This window comes from Myxine glutinosa, chromosome 4 (genome assembly GCF_964187855.1).
Source record: "Myxine glutinosa chromosome 4, kmMyxGlut1.1, whole genome shotgun sequence".
NCBI classification, from domain to species: Eukaryota; Metazoa; Chordata; class Myxini; order Myxiniformes; family Myxinidae; genus Myxine; species Myxine glutinosa.
The window spans coordinates 118,176,747-118,199,896 of NC_136264.1; the positions used below are offsets into that span (position 1 = coordinate 118,176,747).

General features: G+C 52.1%; 1 protein-coding gene across 1 annotated transcript in view; it reads left to right on the forward strand.

Moving 5' to 3' along the window:
- Positions 1 to 23,150, forward strand: part of EFCC1 (EF-hand and coiled-coil domain containing 1) — a 69,731-nt gene that overhangs the window by 23,896 nt on the left and 22,685 nt on the right. Inside the window, exon 2 of the mRNA XM_078776339.1 lies at positions 20,385 to 20,524. Coding sequence (XP_078632465.1) covers positions 20,385 to 20,524 — 140 coding nt within the window. The remainder of the gene's footprint in view (positions 1 to 20,384; positions 20,525 to 23,150) is intronic.

The window sequence follows — 23,150 nt, forward strand, 5'->3', positions numbered from 1 at the left end:
CGGACCTCTCATGCATAAATACACCAGAGAGACACTGATGCGTGGAGGAGGACAAAGACAAAGTGGGACATAGCCGACACAGGCAACACGGACAACAAAACACAATACACCGCTCAAACACACACAAAACACTTGCAACATAAGCCGAGCATGGGTCCATGGTCACGAGGTCTCGCAACGCAGCTTTGTGATTGGTTGATAGAATAGGCCCACCCCTCCCCCCAGATATATCTGGGAGGAGGTGAACAAGGGAACTTCTCTTGATGAAGGCTAGTGGAGGCTCGGCGCACGCTGGGTTGCTGGCCGAAACGTTGAGTTTTTAAAGACAAAGCTATAGGTTGGAGAACGGAAAAATGGATATCGTGGATATATATATATATATATATATATATTGTTGCGGTTTTGAGAATAAAGGACGACCCCCCCTCGTAGGTCGACGCACCACAACATGTAGCCTCGCTGTAGTATAGTTATTTCTTAGTGAATGTAAGGTAGTCTCCTTTCCTGTGTTAGTTTTGCGTTGAGCAGGCCTGTGAGTAGGGCGGTCTTTTGGGCTGGAAATGCCACGTGGTAGGCCTTCAACAAATCTGGCAAGGCCGAAGGGAGGCGCTGCAGAGGGAGTGGCCGGTGAGCTGTGAGCCGCCAATCAGAGCTCGAGGGGAGTGGCTCACCACGGCAATGGGAGGCGGAGCGTGGAACATTTGGGTAAGTCTGGGGCAGAGCCATAAAACCCTGCTCCGAGCCCCCCGCCTGAGTAAGTTGGAGAAAGAGTCAGAGTTCGAGTCAGAATGCACGAGAAGTCAGAGCCGGGGAGTATCGTGAGTCAGTTGAGTCAAAGTTAGAGTTCGGAGTTCGCCTGAGACGGAGTTGAGCTGGAGTGCGAGTCTGAGAGAGAGAACGCGCCGCAGAACGAGTGCATTGAATTGCCGGTTATCGTGATTGTACACGAACTTTCCCCGTGCCATGTACTCTGCGCTCTGCGCTGTTTTAATCGCGCGCTCGAGAAGACGACCCATGCCGGGCCACAGACGCGTGATCTCCTCCTGCCTGCCTTCTCCTGCATACGAGCCGTGACCGCCAGAGGGTCACACAGGGCGAGCTGTCCCGGAGCAACCGGCAGCAAGGCGCGTTTGGCACGCGAACCTGCTCTTCTTCCATTTCCCCATGTGCGTGAGTGGGCCCTGTGTCTGGGTTTAAGTAACATTGTTAAGCTTCTGCTCTGTGCCCCCCTTTCCTTTATCCGAATCCTGTACATTGTGTAAATAAATTGTGTTATTCCTCTTATTTGACCATTACTGTCCCTTCCATTAATTGGCCTCGAGTGGTACGAATAGAACCGCTCGAATCGGGTTCCATAAAAAGTAACGGCACAAGTCACGTGATACGCACACTGCTCGGGCGTAATCGATTGGCGTGGCTTGTGCGAGGTCCGACCCCCGTTTTCGTAGCAGCGTGGGTACCAAAGGTACGTGCGGCGTCGACCTGATACCCTTTCTCACGCTTGCTGCGGAGGTGGCGATTCGGCCCCATGGACACGAAGACCCAAGGTGAAAAAGGGGTTTAATCCCCCCTTTGTCACGTGAACGGGCTCTGGGAGATCTGCAACAAATTGGTGTCTGGGAGTGGGATAATTGGACCTAGAGTGCGCTTCACGCACTCGAAATTACGAGCGCACGAAATTTAGTGTAAAACCAAATTATATTCGTACCATGGCTGGCCAAGACGGTCAAATGCTGGTGGGAGTAATGGAGGATGAAGTAGAGGAAGAATTAATGACCCAGGACCAACAGGGACAGTTGGTAGTGGAGGCAGTTGATGAGGGTGCGGCAGCTGGCGAGGAAAATGGCAGCTGTGCGGGCTGGGTTCAACATTGAGTTATACCTGGCCCAAATAATGGCAAAAATAGACACCCAAGGGGATAAAATGAAGGAAATGGGAGACAAATCCACCCGGGAATTGGAAGAAATGAAAAAAGGGTTGGAAAGCAAAATGGACACCCAGAGGGACGAAGCAAGGTGAAATAACATGGAGGGGTTGGAAAACAAAATGGGTGGTCACATGGAAAAATTTAGGGAGGAATCCAGGTGCAATCTGCAGAAGATGAGGGCAGAATCAAAGAGGGATATGAAAAAGGCAAGGGAGGACATTGGGCGCAGGTTGACCGGGAAGGTAGCAGTGGTACGCGACGAGGTGACACGATGTGGGGAACGCGTGGGGAGCGAGGTAGAGCAGAGGACAGCTAAATTGACGGGGGCTATGGGAGTAGCGACGCGAGAGGGTGCAGAGGAGCCGGCGATCGTCAAATTGGGAAGGAAAATTTTGGGGGTGCCGGCGAAGGTCGAGTTGGAAAAATAAATTTTAATGGCGCCGACGATCGTTGAGATAGAAAAAGAAACAATTGAAATTAAAAAGACGGGAGAAACAGAAAATAAATCATGGGAGAAGGTAATGGAACACGCGCAGAGTCTGTGTTTCCACCGTGATGCCGTGCTTGCTGCTAACGAAATTAAAAGGTTGCAGGAGCTGGCGGAGAAGGAGGTCCCCGAGGTAAGAAATAATGGCGCGAATGTGTTTGGCGCGAATGGGCTCTCGGCGCGCTTGGAAGGGAAGCGAGACCCAGGCGTTCATGAAAGGGCCATTGTGCGGTGTACGAGGGAGTCCGTAACGGAGCGCGTGTGTGAGCGAGAGTGTGCACCGGAGAGTGCGGAAGAGTGTGCACCAGAGTGTGTGAAAACCGAGTGTGTGGAGGAGTGCACACCGGAGTGTGTGTGGGTAGAGTGTGCACCGGATTGTGAACGAGAATGCACACCGGAGTGTGTTTGGGTAGAGTGTGCACCGGAGTGTGAACGAGAATGCACACCGGACTGTGTGTGGGTAGAGTGTGCACCGGAGTGTGAGCGAGAGAGCACACCGGATGGAGTGTGTGTGGGAAAAGTGTGCGAGGGCCGAGTGTGAGAAAGAAAAGTGCACGCCGGAGTGTGTGGAGGAGTGCACACCAGAGTGTGTGGAGGAGTGCACACCAGAGTGTGAGGGAGAATGCACACCGGAGTGTGTGCGGAAAGCGTATGAGCCAGAGTGTGTGATGACCGAGTGTGCGAAAGAGGAGTGTGCACTGGAGTGCGAGAAAGAATGCACAACGAAGTGTATGAGGGGCGCGTGTGCGCCTGGGTGTGCATCAACACCGACCGGGGTAGCGCATAGTGGGACTGGTAGCGTACGCGAGTCCCCGGTGAGTTGTGTGCTGCAGGGACCGGAGGGGATCGGTGCGGCGTCGGTCTCACAAGGACCGACGTGCACGATTCGTGCCTCCGGTCCCCGCACTGTATGGTTGGTGCCGTATGGCGGCAAGGCCGATCAGCCGGGTTCAAGGGGAGGTGTGGATTATCGGAGCCACGCACCCTATCGGGTGTGGTGCTCTGACCGTGGCCGGCTGGATCATCGTGCGTGGGACCGTGAGGCCCCGCGCAGGGATGGAGCCCTGAACCTGGGCCCATCCCTCCCTCCCCCCTTGGATCGAAAATGCCGGATGGACACCACATACAGGCGACCAACCACCCGCATGGATCGCTCAGCCCTTCGCGGCCGAGCTGTGACAACGTGCCTCCACATGGAGGGGCTCGTAGTGTAGCGGACTGAAGAGTATTGTCCCCCACATGGGGGAATGGTAGTGTCACCATTTCTCACACGAGGGGGGCCCATGAGCACTAGTTTAGGGGGGTGGTAGTGATAGGCACATGGGGGTGCCAGCAATGGTTGCCTCCATGGGGCACCGAAGCTAGCCGAGGGAGGGCTAGGATAATGTTAGGGAATTAGAAGACTTCAGGGACAGAGATTTAAGTTGGACACCTGAACTATAGAGGGGACGTAGAGAGTTTAGTTGGTTGTTAAAGAAAAGGGAGTGCATCGTGTAAAGGGACGACGGGGAAGCACGAGTTGTAGGGGAAATTAGGTAGATAGATGATGCTGTGTGTGTGAGGAATTGTGTTGAGGTGTGTGGAAAATAGTGGTGTGTGAGTAAAAGGTGTGAAAGTAGTTGGTGTGGGATGATTGGTGAGGAGTGCATGGTGCGAAGGACTGAATGGGGGGAGAGTGGGACCCATTCACGGATGCCCGGGGGGGTAGTGTAAAGCCAGGTAGAAGGCATAGGTAAATTTGCATGGAAATTGACCCCTGTTGTGCGAGTGCGAGCGAGTGCGAGCATGAGTCTGTGGAATGGCTGGGCGTGTAGGCTTTGTTGGTGCGTATGGTTATTGAAGCACTCCGCCACTGGTAGTTTGTCGGCCAAAGCACAGTCAGCAAAGGGATAGGGAGACGAATTTGAGATATAGGGGGATATGGGAGACAAGACATAGAGACTGATTCTAAATACAAGGGGGGCTAGGGTAGTGTAGCCAACGTTGGGGGATACAGACGGCTGGGGACGAGCCTGCTCTGCTCGCTCTTCCGCATCCATCGCGCCGCACCACCTTGTTTTTCTGTGTGCCATTGCGTCTTTTCCACTTGCTTGTTGTGCTTTGTCTCTCCTCCCTGCCCCAGGACCATTTTGGAGGCCGAACTGTGCAGCACCATCAACATGTGCAGCATCCCTTCTGCACCTTGCTGCCCTGTCCTTGTTCCAACTGTGCAGCACCTTGCTGCCATGTCCTTTTGTGGCACCCTTTTGGAACACTTAAGGACCACAAGTCTTGTGGCCTTGCACCTCTGCTGTGCAGCATTTTGCTGCAAAATCATCTTGCACCTTCGGACCACTTGTTTGAGTGGCATTGATGCCACACAGTTGGACCACGTAAAATTGGCCCTGCTGGCCAATGAAGAATAAAAGAAAGTATGTTCATTGTTTGACTATCGTGTGCTAGGGATAAAGAAGTTCTGCAAGTTCAGATGGCCCTGATTCTTCAAATGGCCTGTATGCTGGTCGGGGGACCAGCCGGTTTGTTATATGCACACAGAAGAAGCAAGAAGCAAGATGCAAGATGCAAGCAGCAAGTGCCATTTTTGAGTGTTTTGTGTTTTCTCTCCCCTCCAATCTTCTCTTCCAAAAAGAACAGGTCCTGGGTCATAGCATTGTAAATAAAGTTAAGTTCTGTGCTTGTGAATATAAGAATGTGCCTACCGGCTATGTGTTTAGTTTGAAAATTCCGGAAATACTCGGGTAGTTGTGGGTGTGAAACTGTTAGGTAGCTGCTCAACGCAATAGGAGGGACATATTTAGTGCTAAAACTGTCGCACACATGGGTCAGAATAAATGGTAGGGGGAACTGGGCGCTCGTGGAAGGTCCTTTGTGAGGTGTACGAGAGCGAATGGCGCGCGTGTGCGAAAGAAGTGTGCGCCGGAGCACGAGTGTGTAACAGGAGAGTGTGTTACAGAGTGCGAGGGAGAATGCACACCAGAATGTATGTGGGAAGAGTGTGTCGAAGACGAGTGTGTTACAGAGTGTGCAATTGCCGAGGAGAGTGTGCGAGAATGCACACCAGAGCGTGCGATTGGGTGTGTACCAAGAGAGTGCACACCCGTGGTTGTTACTGGGTGTGTAACAAAAGAGTGTGCGCGAGAGTGTGTGATTGGGTGTGTACCAGAAGAGTGCACACCCGTGGACATTGTAGAGTACGTAACGGGAGAGTGTATGCGAGGGTGTGCGATGGCCGAGTGTGTAACGGAGTGTGCGAGTGGTATGAGAGTGCCAGGATGTGCACGAGGGTGTGTGATAATGGAGTGTGCGAACGGCGTGAGTGCACCTGAGTGGTGTGCACCTGAGTGTGCAAGAGAAGGGAATGCATGAGAGCGTGCGGTAACAGAATGCATCGGGTGTATGAGAGGCGCTGGAGCGCCACGTTTTGCGAGAGTGGAATGCGTCGCGTGTGGTAAGAACGCGGCTCGAGCATTGACACAGACTGGGGCAGCGTTTAGCGCGACGTATAGCCGACGCGAGCCCTCAGTGTGTGGTGTGCTTTGTGTGCTGCGGGGATCGGCGGGGATCGTTGCCGGGGCGGTCTCACAAGGAGCGCCGTGCACGATTCGTGCCGGGCCCCACCCTGTATGGTCGGTGCCGCGACTGCCGCGCCTTGGCAGGAAAGGCGATCGGCACGGTTCAAGGGGGGGTAGGAGAGGTCGGAGTGGCGCCCCCTGGCGGATGTGGTGCTCAGACCGAGGGCGGTTGGGCCATCGTGCATGGGACCGCAAGGCACCAAGCAGGGATGGCGCCCTGAACCTTGGCCCAACAAAACCTCCTCCCCTGAATCGAAAATGCCGGACGGACCCAACCTACAGGAGACCAACCACCCGCATGCATCGCTCGGCTTGTCGAAGCCGAGCTGTGACGAAAATGTATTTCCGCACCGAGAGGCTCAAGTGGAGTGGACGGATAGCGATAGTGTTGGCGAATGGTACCCGGCGTGAAGGAGTGGTGATTTCGCCATTCCTCACACTTTTTTGGGCACATGAGCAATAGATTATGTGGATGGCAGTGAAAGCTAGCCGAGGGCGGGCTAGGTTAATTGTTAGGGATTTAGAAATGACAGTAGATGACAAGATTTATGTAGTGACTTTTGTACAGGTAGAGTGGACGTAGTTAGATTAGAAGGATGTTAATGATGAGGGAGTGCTTAGTGTAAGGGAAGAACGGGGAAGCACGAGTTTTAGGGGAAAAGCAGCTCGTTAGATGATGCTGTGTGTGTGTGGATGAGCTTGAGCAAATGAGGAATTGAATAAGAATCACTGTGTGTGTTGAGCTTGAGCAAATGAGGAATTGGGTGAGAATAACCAGAAGTGGTGTGTTGAGGACAAATGGAGTTGTGTTGAAGTGAATTGACTAGCATGGTGTGCAAGTGGGGAACAGGTGTGTGAACACAAGAGGTGTGCAAGAGAACTTGGTGTGTGTAGAATAAATGGTGTGGAATGCTTGGTGGGAGTAAATGGTGTGGAATGCATGGTGCGACGGAGTGAATGGGGGGAGATGGACCCCTTCACGAATACCCGGGGTGGCTAGTTTAAAGTCAGGTAGAGGGTTTAGGTAAATTGTTTGGATATTGACATCTGTGGTGCGGGAAGTAGCAGGAAGTGCTTGGTTGGGTGCATGAGTCTGTGGAATGGCTGGGCGTGTAGGCTTTGTTGGTGCGTATGGTTATTGAAGCACTCCACCACTGGTAGTTTGTCGGCCAAGTGAGGCCGCAGGTAGGCTCTGGGAGCCAGTTAGAGTTATGAGTAGTGTTCAGTGGGGCCCGAGGATCCAGGAGAAGGACCCTGGTAGCCCAATGCCAGAGAGGGCATCAGGGGGTGAGAGAGCCAGGAGGGGCCTTCCCCAATTTAGGTAGTCGCAAGGAGCAAGGTAAGCTCGGGTGGCGACTTCAGTGGTGGAGGTGCGCAGGTAGGTAGACCTGCTAGTGGATCCACATGACCCAGCCCCGAAATTGTGCAAAGGCACAGTGTGAAAAATTGGGGAGTGAGACCCAAATTTGGAAGGCACCAGGTGGTCAATGGGAATCAGGTTTTTAGAACCACATAGTGTAAAGAGGCCAATTGGCAGGGCATGACCCCGGGTTCGTTTAAAAGTTAATGTAACTAGAGTAGTTAGGAAGATAATTCCCTTCGCACCATCCACATTCATTCACCAAGGTGACAAAGCTCCCCACCAGCACCAAGTGAACGGTTTGAGTAAGTGAGACGCATCTTGACGTGAAAGTGACATTGTGTGTTATTCCATCTCTTCCTTCTTGGGAGGGATTGGACGACGAATTTGGTATAGAGGGGGATATGGGAGACAGGACGTAGAGACGGATTTGTAATTTGTAAATACAGGGAAGGGCAAGGGTAGTGTAAGCTGACGTTGGGGGGTACGAACGATTAGGGACGAGCTTGCTCTGCTCGCTCCCCCGCGCCCCTCATGCTGCATTACCTTGTATTGATGTGTACCTTTGCGCCCTTTTTGCTTTGCTGACTGTGCTTTGTCTCTCCTCCCCACCCATGGACCCACATTGGAGGAGGAGTTGTGCAGCAACATCGAATGTGCAGCTGCACCTTGCTACACCTGTGCGGCTGCACATTGCTACGTCCATGCAGATGAACGGCGCAGTACTTTGCTGCCATATTCTTTATTATAACTTTGCTGCACGTGTACACCGTTGCTGTCACAGACACTCTGCTGCACCACATTACACATGGACCACACGTTCTGTAGCCTCACACTTTGCTGCAAACTTACCTCGCATCTTCGGACCACGTATTTTGAGTGGCATCAATGTCACGCAGTTGGACCACATAAGGTTGGCCCTGCTTGGCCAGGAATTAATAAAAACGAACACGGGTTCTTGTACATTTTATTCTTGGTGTGCCAGGAAAGAAGAACTTTAAGTTTTTATTGCACACAGAAGATGAAGCAAGAAGAAGATGCGGCCCAGCAGCAAATGGTGAACTGTGAATGTGTATTGTGCATTGCTGTGCTTTCTCTCCCCTCCAATCTTCTTTCCAAAAAGAACAGGTCCTGGGTTATAGAGTTGTAAATAAGGTTAGATTTGTGATTGTAAATAAGATGCTACCCACCGGCTTTATGTTTAGTTTGAGAATTAATTCCGCAATTCGGTTAGTTGTGGGTGCGAGTCTGATAGTTCGTTACACAACGCAGTAGGTGGGACATATTTAGTGTTGTAAAACTGTCACATACATGGGTTAGAGTAAATGTTAGGGGGTACCACATCTAAGTGTCACACATAATTAAAAGCTAGTCCCAAGTCTTGCTCAAAACCGGTCATTCCCACTTGGGTCGATTCGACTCGGGGACGAGTCTGACGAGGGAGGGGGGCAGTGCTACGGTTTTGAGATGTGTACAGTGAGCTTAATAAAGGTTAAAGGTTTGCCCCCCATAGATAGTCACACGCGCAACATGTAGCCTCTTTTGTAGTATAGTTATGTCTTAGTATGTGTGAGAGTAGGCCCCTTCCAGTGTTAATCCTGCGTTGTGTAAAGACAGGAGAATAGGTCCTACTCCGACAAACCATTCCACCTCTGTGGGCGCAATTCAGTTTGTTAAGCATTGGTTGTTTATTAGTCGAGCTACCACGAGGTAGGCCGAAAGAGGTCGGGGTGGAGTCGAGGCAGAGCGTCAGAGGCGATGACGGTAAGAATGAGCCACCAATTAGGGCTCACAGCGTGTGGCTGCAGCACTGCATCACAAGGCGCGGTTGGAACATTCGATCGGGCTAAGAGGGTTGGCAATAAAACCGATTGCGCGAAGCCCCCCACCTCAGTTATGAGAAGGGAGAGGCGCTTGAACAAGTTATCAGCCGTAAGAGCGATTGAGCCACCAGGGACTCACGAGGAGGGTCGAGCAGTTGGCATTTGGAGGAAGACGCGCATGAACCAAGATATGCGCCCATATTAAAGTGACGCTCGGTAGAGCTCGAAGCCGAGCCGCTATAGTGCATTGGGTTACTCGAGTGATAGCGCGCTGGTTGCTAAACGCGCTGCAAAACCGCCAGCCGCGCTGAGAGACGCGTACGTTTCCTTCCTGCCTCATCATTTGCCTTTGTTCGAGGGACGCGCTCCGAGGATCCTTCCACCGCCTGCTGGCCATCATCGCGGGACGTGCTGTGACCAAGGAGAGCTGGACGGGGTGGTTCCTGGACGACCAAGCCGGCACGTTTGGCCTGAACATCATCTTACCCATCTGCAATCCCCGTGTGAGTGTGTCAGACGGGCCCGTTGTCCTTGGGTATTAAGAATAAGAGTGTATAAGGATTTCCCTGTGTCTCTTCGTCCTGAAATGTATATACGTGTGATACTCATTAAATCTATTTGTTCTTCCTTTTCTTCTGAATTCGATCGTTCCCGTGATTTCTCCATTGACTAAGCGTCGCACGAATAAGATCACTCCAATCGGGTTCCACTATCTATAACGGCGCGGATCACGTGTACGCAAACCGCTCGGCATATCGCCATCACACTTGGTTCGTGTGAGGCTTGTTTCCTCGCTTCCAGGGCAGCGCGAGTACTTAGGTACGAGTGAGAATTTGGTCCCAAAACCCTATTTTGCGCTGTCCGGAAGGGACGTAATAGGTCTCGGGTCGCGCCAGGTCAGTAAAGGCAAGGGGATTAATCCCCCCTTGATAAGGGGAGAAGGCCGGTGACAGATCCATAACAATATGTGTGTGTGTGTGTGTGTGTGTGTGTGTGTGTGTGTGTGTGTGTGTGTGTGTGTGTGTGTGTGTGTGTGTGTGTGTGTGTGTGTGTGTGTGTGTGTGGTTAAGGCACTGAAGGCAAATTGTCAACATAGTTATGTTTTGTCGACGTGAGTTGATGGTTCATGGACAGAGAGGGAGGCAGAAGAGAAGGCAAGTGTTGGTTGAGATGGGTGATAAAACAAGGTAAAGTGTGTGGATAGAGCAGCCATTGCACTAAGTCTGAACATAAAATTTAAATTTCTAATGAGCACTTTCACAGCTTTCACTGCCCACTCAAGCAAAATTAACATGTAGGTATATGTGAAGGAAAAATTCAACACCACCAAGTCCCTGTGTGATCTACATATATATATATATATATATATATATATATATATATATATATATATATATATATATATATATATATATATATATATATATATATATATATATATATATAATAAACAAGAAGTAAATTCCTGCGTGGTGATAGTGTGAAAAATTATTGAGCTAGCAGATGTTTGTTATTTGAGAGAATTTTTATTGATTTATCAGAAGTTGAATTTACACATTATGGGGCCATGGAATTGGAGTTTGAGGTTTTTTTAGGTGGTTTGGGGGGGGGGGGGGGAGGGAGGGAGGGAGGGATTCGGATTGGGAGGTCGGTTCAGATGAAAGACAAGGACATGGTGTCATCCAATGGTAATGCTGGGTCAGACTTCCCTTGTGGGTGAAAATGTGATGGGTCAATTCTGTGCGTCTGTGCCATGTGAATCTGATTTACGGTCAGCATTACTTGCTGGGTAAGGGCAAGATGGCGGTGAGTACAGAACGAATATGCTCTCTGTGTTAATCTGAAAATAATAACATGGTTGGATATTGCAATAATATATTGCAGACTAGACAAAAGTTTCTTCGTGATTTTTTTTGTGGAGCCCGAGGAGTTGCTCAGAGTTGGATTCGTACCTCCATGAGGAATAGCAATATTTGGAATATAAAAATAATGCTCATTGCGGATTTCAAAACTGATTTGATTACTTTGTCTCGTCACGATTTGATTGATTAGCTCCACATGAGGCAAACAAAATTGGCTTCAGAAATCACCGCCTGTCGTGTTACTGCCAGAATGGAGGTGCCAGATGGCAAGCCATGTTATACCGCTGCATGTGCGCAGTGAAGCATGTGTCGTGGCTTTGATGTCTGAACTTCATCAGCCTCGAATGGGCTTTGTCTCGCTCGCCATTCTGGCCTCCATCCCCCTTGAGACCCATTCATCAACAAGACTGCATGTTCCGTTGATTACCGACATCCATAACATCCCCAGGAAATGCAAGGCAGTTGGATAAGGAAAGCAGTGGAAGTTTGCAAAGAAAGCCAAGTTGTTACCTGCTCAAGATTTGCCTTATTTACCCTTTTCCTAATTCTTGCAGAAACTCGTCTGCATGTTTCACGAGATGTGATCAGAATGAGGTGGAAATTTCATCAAATCCCATGAGAAATCATCAGTTTCCTTTTGACTTTGCACTGGTCTGTCCAGAAAATCTTAATAGTCGTATGTCCACTGTTCAAAAAAAACCCCAAGAAAAACACATAAAATGTCATAGCCCCGTGGTTTTAGGAATTTTGCTGTTCGGAGGTAAAGGCTGCCAGTCGGCCATCTTTGGTTGGATTACAAAACAAAATGCTCTTCATATGTATACTCATGGATTGTCTTTGTGTCAAGTTTGAACAAAATCGGACCATGCATGTCTGAGAAATGGTTGGGGACACGTTTAAGTAACAAAATGTCTGTGCGAGTTACCCACCTTGGATCTGATCTCGAAAATAATTGATGTGCGTATGTAAGCCATCATTCTTTGCCTGTGTGCTGAATTTGAACAAGATCAGTAAATGCATGTCTGAGAAATGGTTGAGGACGTACGTGGTCAATATCGAGGTTTTTTTTACAACTAAAATGGCCGCAAAACAAAATGTTGTGCATATGTATGCCATCATGTATTGGCTTTGGATCCAGGATGAAGAAAATCGGTCCATACATCTCCGAGATATGGTTGCGGACGCACGCACGCATCGACAGACAGACGAACAGAAAAGACCCAATCCATAAGCCCCGTTATCGGACTAAGTCCATAGGGGGGCTAATAATAATCGGCAAGGTGAGCCACTGGGCCCAGGTTAATGCAGCCTTGCTGGACTACTTTACTAGATTTCCCCCCTACTCTGCAGACAACCTTATTTTATGGACCAATCAGGATCATTAGCAGTTGGCAAACACAGACCGTATTTTTGTCACAATTACAACACTTGTCGGTGACGGACAGGGTAAGATAAATTTGTAGGTGGATGCTGAGGTTTGTCATTGTTCTGTGCAAATAGACAGAGCGCAGGGTCTATGATTCCAAGTACAGTTTCGTCTAAGTGGACTCTCACAGAGTCTGTTAGCTCCAGCTTGTTGGAAGAAGTTCAGTTGCCCACTGATTGATTCCTTCACTAAAGTTGGTAAAATCTGTCGAGATTGTCTAAGGTCTATAGTTAATGGAGAAACTATTTCGCTGAAGAAAAGTCATAGGACACTATTTTCCATGATAGCAGAAGAAAGTGATGAGCCTGAGCCAGAAAGTGGACCTGCTCAACCGGCTTTCGAGAGGAGAGAGTGCGGCCTCTGTTGGCAGGCATTATGGCGTCAATGAATCCACTGTTCGCTACATACGGTGCATTCAGAAAGTATTCAGACCCCTTCACTTTTTTCACATTTCGTTATGTTGCAGCCTTATGCTGAAATCGTTTTAATTCATTTTTTCCCTCATCAATCTACACTCAATACCCCAAAATAACAAAAAGAAAACAGGATTTTAGAAAGTTTTGCAAATTTATTAAAAAGGAAAAACTGAAATATTGAAGGAGCCGGGGCTCCCACGTCGATCGGAAGAATGGACGCGACAAAAAGCTAGAATTCATCTGAGTTGCTTTAATGAAATCAAACACTCAGGCACTCTGAAAAACCGTTTATCAGTCAGCAATATATATCTATTCCGCCAGGGGGTTTGCCCAGGCCCGGCGCCAGGGGGCGTGGCCCAGCGTCCTGGCTGCGGCCTGGCAAGTTGAGGGCGAGCCTGGGCGTCCTGGACGAGCCCGGCATGGTGATCGCTCCGCGTCCTTGATAGGTGCAAGGCGATTGTGAAAACTCAGCGGCAGCCGCTACACACGTCCCCCCAGAATCGACTTGCACCGGCAGGGTCAATTTGAGGGGGGTCCTGATGACCCGGCCGAAGCGACCCCTGGCGGGTCGTGGGAGGGGGTCCGGTGAGGTGGTGGGCGGTCGAGTGGGGGGCACCGTGGACGGGGGACGGCCTCGCCGCGGCGGAAGGGCCACCCGTGGTGGGTGGTCGACGTCCACGTGCGCCGGCTTGAGGCGGTCCACAGCAATCCGGTCCGACCTGCCGCCGATGTCGATGACGAACGACTTGTCGTCCCGTCGCAGCACCCGGAAGGGCCCGTCGTATGGCGGCTGGAGTGGCCACCGATGTGCGTCGTGACGCACAAAAACATACTCCGCTGTGCGGAGTGCTGGGGGGACGTAGGACTGGGGGTCACCGTGGTGGGATGTTGGCACGGGGGCAAACCGTCGGGCGGCCTCCTGGAGGTCCGAGCGCTGGTGAGCTGCGGACCAGGGACTGGTAGCGTCGGGCACAAATTCGCCCGGGACGCGTAGCACCTGGCCATAGACAAGCTCGGCGGTGGATGCCTGGAGGTCCTCCTTGGGGGCCGTGCGAAGGCCCAAAAGGACCCACGGCAGCCGGTCGGCCCACCCGACGTCTTGAAGGCCGGCCATGAGCGCGGCCTTCATGGAGCGGTGGAATCGCTCGCACAACCCGTTTGCTTGGGGGTGGTAGGCCGTAGTACGGTGGAGCTTGATCCCCAGGTTGCGGGCGACCGCGCCCCACAGCTCGGAGGTGAACTGTGGACCGCGGTCTGACGAGATGTCCGCCGGTGCGCCGAAGCGGGCGACCCAGGTGGCGATGAAAGCCTGCGCCACGTCGGCGGTGGTGGTGGAGACGAGGGGAACGGCCTCCGGCCACCTGGTGGTCCTGTCCACCATGGTGAGCAGGTGTGTGAACCCCCGTGACGGGGGGAGGGGGCCCACCAGATCCACGTTGACGTGGTCGAAACGTCGTTCGGGCACGGTGAAAGGTGCCAGCGGGGCCTGGGTGTGTCGGTGGACCTTGGCCCGTTGGCAGGCCGTGCAGGCGCTGGTCCAATCGCGGACGTCCCGACGAAGGCCGTGCCAGACGAAACGCGCCGACACCAGCTTCTGGGAAGCTTTCCGGCCCGGGTGGGAAAGGCCGTGGAGGGAGGCGAAGATGCGGCGTTGCCAGGCGACGGGCACGATGGGGCGAGGCTGGCCTTGGGAGACGTCGCAGAGCAGGACAGTGTCCGCGCAGGGGATGTCGGCCAGGCGGAGGCCCGTGTCCGCCGCCCGGAGGGCTTGCACCGTGGTGTCGGTGGTTTGGTCCGCCGCCATAAGCGCAAAATCCACGCCCAGGTGGACCGCGTTCGCGCTGGCCCGGGAAAGACAGTCGGCCACGGCGTTGTTTTTGCCGGCGACGTGCCGGATGTCCGTGGTAAACTCCGACACGGCGGAGAGGTGGCGCTGTTGGCGGGCCGACCATGGCTCCGTGACCTTGGCCATGGCGTAAACCAACGGCTTGTGGTCGACGAACGCCGTGAAAGGTCGGCCCTCCAGGAGGTGGCGGAAATGGCGGACGGCCAGGTGTAGACCGAGGAGCTCCCGGTCAAACGTGCTGTATTTGAGCTCGTTCGGCCGGAGCTGCCGGCTGAAAAAAGCGAGTGGCTGCCAAACCCCGTTCACCCATTGCTCATGTACGGCGCCCACCGCGTAGTCGGAGGCATCCGTGGTGAGGGCGATGGGAGCGTTGAGCACCGGGTGAGCGAGCAGTGTTGCGTCGGCGAGGGCCCGCTTTGAGCCTTGGAAGGCCGCATCCATTGCTGCGGACCAGGCGATGTCGTGCTTGGCCGGCATGCCCCGGAGGGCTTCGTAGAGGGGCCGCATGAGCTGAGCAGCGCGGGGCACGAAGCGGTGATAAAAATTCACCATTCCCAGGAATTCCTGCAGGGCCTTTATGGTGCGGGGACGCGGGAACGTGGTGATGGCCTCGACCTTGGTTGGCAGCGGCACGGTCCCGTTCTTGGTGATGTGATGGCCCAAAAAATCAACGGCCGTCGTGCCGAAGTGGCATTTGGCCGGGTTGACGATGAGGCCGTGCTCGCTGAGGCGCTCGAACAGCGTCCGGAGGTGGAGGAGGTGCTCGGCCCGGGACGTGCTGGCGACGAGGATGTCGTCCAGGTAAACGAAAAGGAACGGCAGGTCACGCAGCACGCCGTCCATCAAGCGCTGGAACGCCTGAGCCGCGTTCTTGAGACCAAACGGCATCCGCAAGAATTCGAATAAGCCGAACGGCGTGATGACTGCCGTTTTAGGGACGTCGGCCGCCCTGACAGGTACCTGGTGATATCCCCGTATGAGGTCAATTTTCGAAAAAATGACCCGTCCCGCCAGACGGGCGGAGAAGTCTTGGATATGCGGGATCGGGTACCTGTCGGGGGTGGTAGCGTCATTGAGACGGCGGTAGTCGCCACACGGGCGCCATCCACCCCCCGGCTTTGGCACGATGTGCAGTGGCGAGGCCCACGCGCTATCGGAGCGCCGCACGATGCCGAGGTGTTCCAACGCGTCGAATTCGGCCTTCGCTACGGCGAGCTTGGCTGGGTCGAGGCGGCGGGCCCTGGCGTAGACCGGCGGGCCCGTGGTTGGTATGTGGTGCTCGATCCCATGCCGTACTGCGACGGCCGAAAACGTCGGCCGCGTGAGGGCCGGGAACTCCGTGAGCAGGCGAGCAAACTCGTTCGCCGCCGGGACGGCGCATGCCAGCTCGGTCGGCGCGGAGCTGCTCAATGTGCATACCAGGGAGCTGAAGGTTTCAGCGTTGATTAAACGACGCCGTTGGACGTCCACCAGCAGTCCGTGTGCGCAGAGGAAGTCGGCGCCTAGCAGAGCCATGGGCACGTTGGCGGTTACAAACGTCCAAGCAAAGCGTTGGCCGCCGAAGCAGAGGGTGACGTTGCGCGGGCCGAAGGTGCGGATAGTCGATCCGTTGGCCGCAACTAAGGAGGGGCCGCAAACCGCGGATTGCCTGTCCTGGTCAGAGGCGGGTATGACACTCAGTTGGGCGCCGGTGTCGCACAGGAAGCGCCGTCCGGACGCTTTATCCGTGATGAACAGTAAGTTGCCCGTGTGGCCGGCGCTCATGGCTGGTAATGAACGCCGGCCCGGCCGTTTCCCGGCCTGCCGAAGGTGCACGGGGGTCGGCATGTCCGGGCCTTCTGTCCGAACCTGGCATGATAGTAACACCACGCTTGGTCAGGTGGAGGCCTCGGTCGTCGTGCCGGAGGTGGTCGGCTCGGTAGAGCGGCCGCCAATGGCGTCGGCAGTTCGGCCGTCGACCGTGCCGGGTTCTCGGGCGCCCTGGGTGTTGCGTCGGACGGCGGTGGGTCCCATGTCGCCGCTACGATGCGCTGTCCTGCGGCGGAGATCTTGTCGGCTTCTCTGGCAAGGGCCCGGGGATCTGTGATCGTCGTGCTTGCCAGGGCGAGGCGTACCGGGTTAGGCAGCTGACGGAAGAACAGCTCCCGGAACAGGAATGCCGGAGAGTGCTCGCCGAGCAGTGAAAGCATGTAGTCCATGCGCTCGGAAGGGCGCGTGTCGCCGAGCTCAGGCAGATCGAGCAGGCGCCGTGCGCGTTCCGCCGATGGGAGGGCGAAAGCATCGAGGAGCAGCTTCTTAATCGCGCCGTATTTGTCAGCGGCTGGCGGGCTTTCGAGGAGGCTCAGGGCGCGGGCCGCGGTAACCGACCCGAGCGCAGCTACCACATGGTGGAAGCGGGTGTCGTCGGCCGTGATGCCTCGCAGGGCGAACAGGGACTCCGCCTGTGCGAACCAAACCGCCGCGTGAGCCTCCCAGAAGGTAGGCAGTTTAAGGGCGACTGCCGTGTCCATGTCGATAGGTCACCAATGAAGGAGCCGGGGCTCCCATGTCGATCGGAAGAATGGACGCGACAAAAAGCTAGAATTCATCTGAGTTGCTTTAATGAAATCAAACACTCAGGCACTCTGAAAAACCGTTTATCAGTCAGCAATATATATCTATTCCGCCAGGGGGTTTGCCCAGGCCCGGCGCCAGGGGGCGTGGCCCAGCGTCCTGGCTGCGGCCTGGCAAGTTGAGGGCGAGCCTGGGCGTCCTGGACGAGCCCGGCATGGTGATCGCTCCGCGTCCTTGATAGGTGCAAGGCGATTGTGAAAACTCAGCGGCAGCCGCTACAATATCACATTTACATAAGTATTCAGACCCTTTGCTATGACACTTGAAATTTAGCTCAGGTGCCTCCCATTTCTCTTGATCATCTTTGAGATGTTTCTACACCTTGATTGGAGTCCACCTGTGGTAAATTCAATTGATTGGACATGATTTGGAAAGGCGCACACTTGTCTATATATAAGGTCTCACAGCTGACAATGCATATGAGAGCAAAAACCAAGCCATGAGGTCGAAGGAACTGCCTGCAGAGCTCAGAGACAGGGTTGTGTCGAGGAACAAATCTGGGAAAGCCTACAAAAAAATTTCTGCTGCATTAAAGGTTTCCAAGAGCACAGTGGCCTCCATAATTCTTAAATGGAAGAAGTTTGGAACAACCAGGACTCTTCCTAGAGCTGGCCACCCGGCCAAACTGAGTAATCGGGGGAGAATGGCCTTGGTAAGGGAGGTGACCAAGAACCCGATGGTCACTCTAGCTGAGCTCCAGAGATCCTGTGTGGAGATGGGAGAAGCTTCCAGAAAGACAACCATCACTGCAACATTCCACAGATCTGGGCTTTATGGCAGAGTGGCCAGACGGAAGCCTCTCCTCAGTGAAAGACCGCAGAAAGAAAGACCCCCCCCCCCCCGCCTGTAGTCCCCATAATCCGAAATTGAAAAATCGAAGTCTGAGTGATTGTGTGAGCTACTGTCTTGTATTCATGTGCCCAGTTTCAGAACAATAAGCCGGGTGATAAGGGAGAAGTAGCAAAAATAGCAAAAAAGTTAACGGACGGATGGATGACCGGACGAACAGACATCACGACCCGTTTTATAAGTGCATCTCTTCGAGAATCGATACTGAGATGACCGAAAAATGACTGCACACAAAGGCTGGCTGTGCATTGTCACTAAAACAGTGCCCTTGAGATTTGGTGTCTACGTATTTCATGCAAGACAAGGATATTAGGAGAAATCGAAGTGGTTGATCAATAAACATTTTAGACTGGACCGGTCAGCACCTTCTATGGGATTTAAACATCGGATCCCAACATCATGGTGGCAACATAACATAGGCAAAGATTTTTAGCAACCCATACTGGCATATCTGAATACTGTGCAGATCTCAAATTGATTATACTAGCGTGACTCGGCGCGCTCCGCGCGCCTCACCACACGTCGTTTCAGAGGGGTAGGCATTTTTGACCATTTCGGTGTCCTTTGGGTTTCATGGTGTTTTGGGTCTTTAGGGCCATTTGGGTCTTCAGGGTCTTTTGGATCCTCTGGGCCTTTAAGGGTATTTTGGGTCTTTGAGGTGTTTTGGGTCTCCAGGGTCTTTTGGGTCTTTGGTGTCTTCAGAGGCTTTTGGGTCTTAAGGGTCTTCGGTGTCATTTTGGGTCTTCAGGGGCTTTTGGGTCTTAAGGTTCTTTTGGTTCTTCTTGGTATTTAAGGATCTTTGGGTCTTTGGGGTCTTTTTGGGTATTCATGTTCTTTTGGTTCTTCTTGGTATTTAAGGGTCTTTGGATCTTTTTGGGTCTTTGGGGTCTTTTGGGTCTTCCGAGTATTTTTAGTCTTCAGGGTCTTTTGGGTCTTCTGGGTATTTTTAGTCTTCGGGGTCTTTTGGGTCTTTGGGGTGTTTTGGGTCTTTGGGGTGTTTTGGGTCTTTGGGGTGTTTTGGGTCTTCGGGGTGTTTTGGGTCTTCGGGGTGTTTTGGGTCTTCGGGGTGTTTTGGGTCTTCGGGTTTGGGTCTTTGGGGTGTTTTGGGTTTTCGGGGTGTTTTGGGTCTTTGGGGTGTTTTGGGTCTTTGGGGTGTTTTGGGTCTTCGGGGTGTTTTGGGTCTTCGGGGTGTTTTGCGTCTTCGGTGTGTTTTGGGTCTTCGGGGTGTTTTGGGTCTTCGGATATTCAGGGTCTTTGAGTATTCAGGGTCTTTGGGTATTCATGGTCTTATTGAGCCTCAGGGCCTTGAAGGGTATTTTGGGTATTTGGGGTCTTTGGGGGTCTGAAGGGGTCTTGGTGGTCTGAAGGGTCTTGGGGGAATTAAAGGGTCATCAAAGGTCTGAGGGGTCTCAGCAGTCTTAACGCAATTAAGAGGGTTAATTAAGAGGGTGGTAATTTCATTTGAAGAAGTAGAAGACGTATTCGTCGCATGTAAACATACATACATACATACATACATAGCGAACCATATACGTTTGCTCTATTATAATAAGATGCTTCTCTGATAAATGGAACATGTCCTTCAATCCTGGAAACCCCTATTGCTCACCAATCTATTTCTGTGGTCAGCCACTGACAGTGGTTCAGTCTCTTGAATCTTTAGGCCTCAGCATCAGCCATGACCTTTCCTCACCATCAGTACCCACCCACCTTCGACGATATAGCCAATTGTGCATTACTAGCCAAAGGATGGCCACCTGCTGGCAGCATTTAAACAGCATTTCAGTTGGAACAACCTCCCACAATCAAACCCAGGATTGGAAAAGCCATTGGGGACCCTGTTACCACCTGAGCTAAATCCTACTTGAACCACACTGGTTTTCGACCCTTACATCATTGTGCAGTGGTTTGCAAATGCTCCCGACCATGCTTGCAATAAACGGAACAATGCTTTTGTATTCCCTTCTTTCCTAACAGCAGAGCTGCCTGGACTGAATGTTAAAGAGTCTGCACCCATACAAAGACATTCTGAAGCTATAAATAATGTGGGGAAGAATGTTGACTTGAAGCAATGAGTTTGTTTAATAACTTCGGGATATAGGTTAATTCAGCAACTGCATTTCATGATTTTCTCCTCACAATAACAATGAGGAGTATATGGCATTTTATGATTTAACATCACTAAAATATGCTTCTTCTTCAGGACAGAAAGTGCAGCAACTGCCAGCAGCAGTTCAACCCTGGAGAACAACTCAAAGCACAATGGTGTGTCACATAACCAGCGCCCTCCTCCAGTTGGTGGTTCAGAAACTCCTACGAGTGCTGGTCGTGATGGTGGTTGTGGTGAGTGCTTGATTTGACATATTTGTTTAAATATTTTAAGGCAGTTGGGAATATCCACAATCAAGAGGAACAGCTCATCAAACCAAAAATTGCACAAAGACATGCTTATGGCAAAGTGGCCAGACGGAAGCCTCTCCTCAGTGAAAGACCTCAGAAAGAAAGACCCCCCCCCCCCCCTCCTGTAGTCCCCATGATCCAAAATTGAAAAATCGAGGCCTGAGTGATTGTTTTGAATTTATTGACAAAAAGTAAGAGCTTTCCGAGTATCACCCAATGTTTCATGCGCTAACCCAATGGACTTCTACAAGCAAAAAGATCCGAGGCCTCAGCACGTGTCCATTTTTATACTCGGAACAGCCATTTCCGGTCACATGCTGGTGTGAGGAGGAAATCAAGAAGTGCGTTATCATACTGGCAAAGGAGTGATTATCATAGATGTGTGTGGTTTTTTTTGTTTGCTATCTCCATTTGCAGGTTTCAGAAGGTGGAAGGGAGCCCTCCAATATCTCAAAGTATCCTTCGTGCATGTTTGTGTGTGTGTGTGTGTGTGTGTGTGTGTGTGTGTGTGTGTGTGTGTGTGTGTGTGTGTGTGTGAGTGTGTGTGTATATTACATTTATATTCATATATATATATTGCTGCATTGCCGGGGATTAAGATCCCCGATGACGGATAGCCAAAACGAGCTTTAACTCCGAGGCGTATTTCAAACTTGGTGGGATTATCTTTTCGCGTGCGTGGGAAAGGCCCGAAGCCTGACGTGATCGGAGAGCCAACACGGGGTTATCCCTCGACCCACAGACACAAAAATGAACAGGACAAGAAATTGAAAGTCAGAAAATAATGATTTCATGAAAATAATGCGGTGCCATCAAAAAATGAATGGTGAGGTAAAAACTATATTCTAAGTGAGGGACCATCCATATGGACACAGAGACACGACAAGGGAAGACAAATTAAAGAAAATATTGTTGCGGATATGGAATTTGGCCTCCATATCCGCTTGTAAACATTCCCCTATTTCCCCAATACTCCCCAACTATCCCCAATCCCCCATTCCCTAGTCCCATTGCCTGTAAATAACACTCTGTAGAACCGACCTTCCCCTTTTTCCCCCATTAAATGTCGTGCCCAGGTCCACCGCATCTCACGTAGACAACTTTCGGACATCTTGCTAGTTATTCTTAGTCTATGTCAGTTAAGGACTCGTTTCCATGAATTCTGACTCTTCGTTGCACCAGAATGTGATTGTATGGCACCAGTAGTGAGTTTAGGACCTCCCCTTACCTCCTCCCATCTTCCCCATGAAACAACAACAACAACAACAACAACAACAACTACAACAACAGAGGAGATTGGGGGCGGCGCGGCGCGGGGAGTGTGCGTCCTCACTCCGGCGTGGTTAGCCGCCATTGCCCATGCGCTCCACGGGGTTACCACGAAGGGGCTGGCTGTCAGCTCCTCGTCAGGGGCGGAGCCGGTAACCCCCCCGCACCCAATAAGAAGGGCGGACCGATTCCATCTGGGGCGGAGCTAACTAGCCGAGGGCGTGTCACTCCCCGCCGGATATACGCAGCGACTTACCGGACGTGACGTCAGATGCGCCCCCAGCTTGGAAAGACAAGTCGCGACCTCCGAGCGCTGAGCGACCTTCCCGCATCATTGGACCGGACCGGGTCGATTCTGCCCTGAGCCAAGAGTGCACCTTGAGCCATCGACTACCCGCCTTCCTTGCCATCAATCCCCGTGTGAGTCAGTTTTGTCCCGTTTATCTGTCGTCTGTCGGGGTTAAGATAAGACCGTGTTTAAGTGCCTATCTTCCTATGCTGTCCCTCTCATTCCTGTAATCTAACCTTCCGCCATATTATAACCTCCTCCGGAGGTCTTGAGAACCGTACCCCTGGTGTCGTATCATTTTTAACCCAGCCGTTGTGTCATTTTCCTTCATTGATCTAGCGTAGCGCGACTCGGCCAAGGTTCGAGTATAATCGGGTAACTTGTGCGGACACGGCGGCCATTCCGCTCGGCCCACCATAACATCAAAGTCGTGTCCGTAACAATTGGTGTCAGGAGTGTCGGATTCGGACCTGGGACTAAATTTATTAGGCCCAAATTTTGGAACACCAATTGTACCACTAGGGTAACAATTGGTGTTGGGAGGTAGAATTCGATCCGGAGCGCGTTTCCCGCGCTCGAAATTATAACGGCGAAATTTGATTGTGTTTTACCAAATATAAAAACCCGAATTTTGAAAGTCGCGCTATGGCAGACCAAGTCGGCTGGGGTCCGGTAGAGGAGAGTGAGGCAGGGTCGGTCCAGGACCAAAATGAGGGACAAGAGGAGAGCGAAGCAGTGAGGGTAGCAGACGCACAAAATAGCGTCGTTGCGCCCGACGTTGCGGGCGCGCGAAATGGCGCCTCGCACATAGCTACGGCGGCCGCACCCGCTGCACAAGTGGGAGGGATGGCCCAAATGCAGGCCCTCATGGAGCAATTTATGGCGCAAATGCAGGCGTCCCTCAACCTGCAGAGGGACGATATGAGGGCTAATAGTGAGAAAATGAGAGCTGATAGAAAGCGATTGGGTGAGCGATTGGAGGGCCAAATGGGGGTAATGGGGAACCGGATG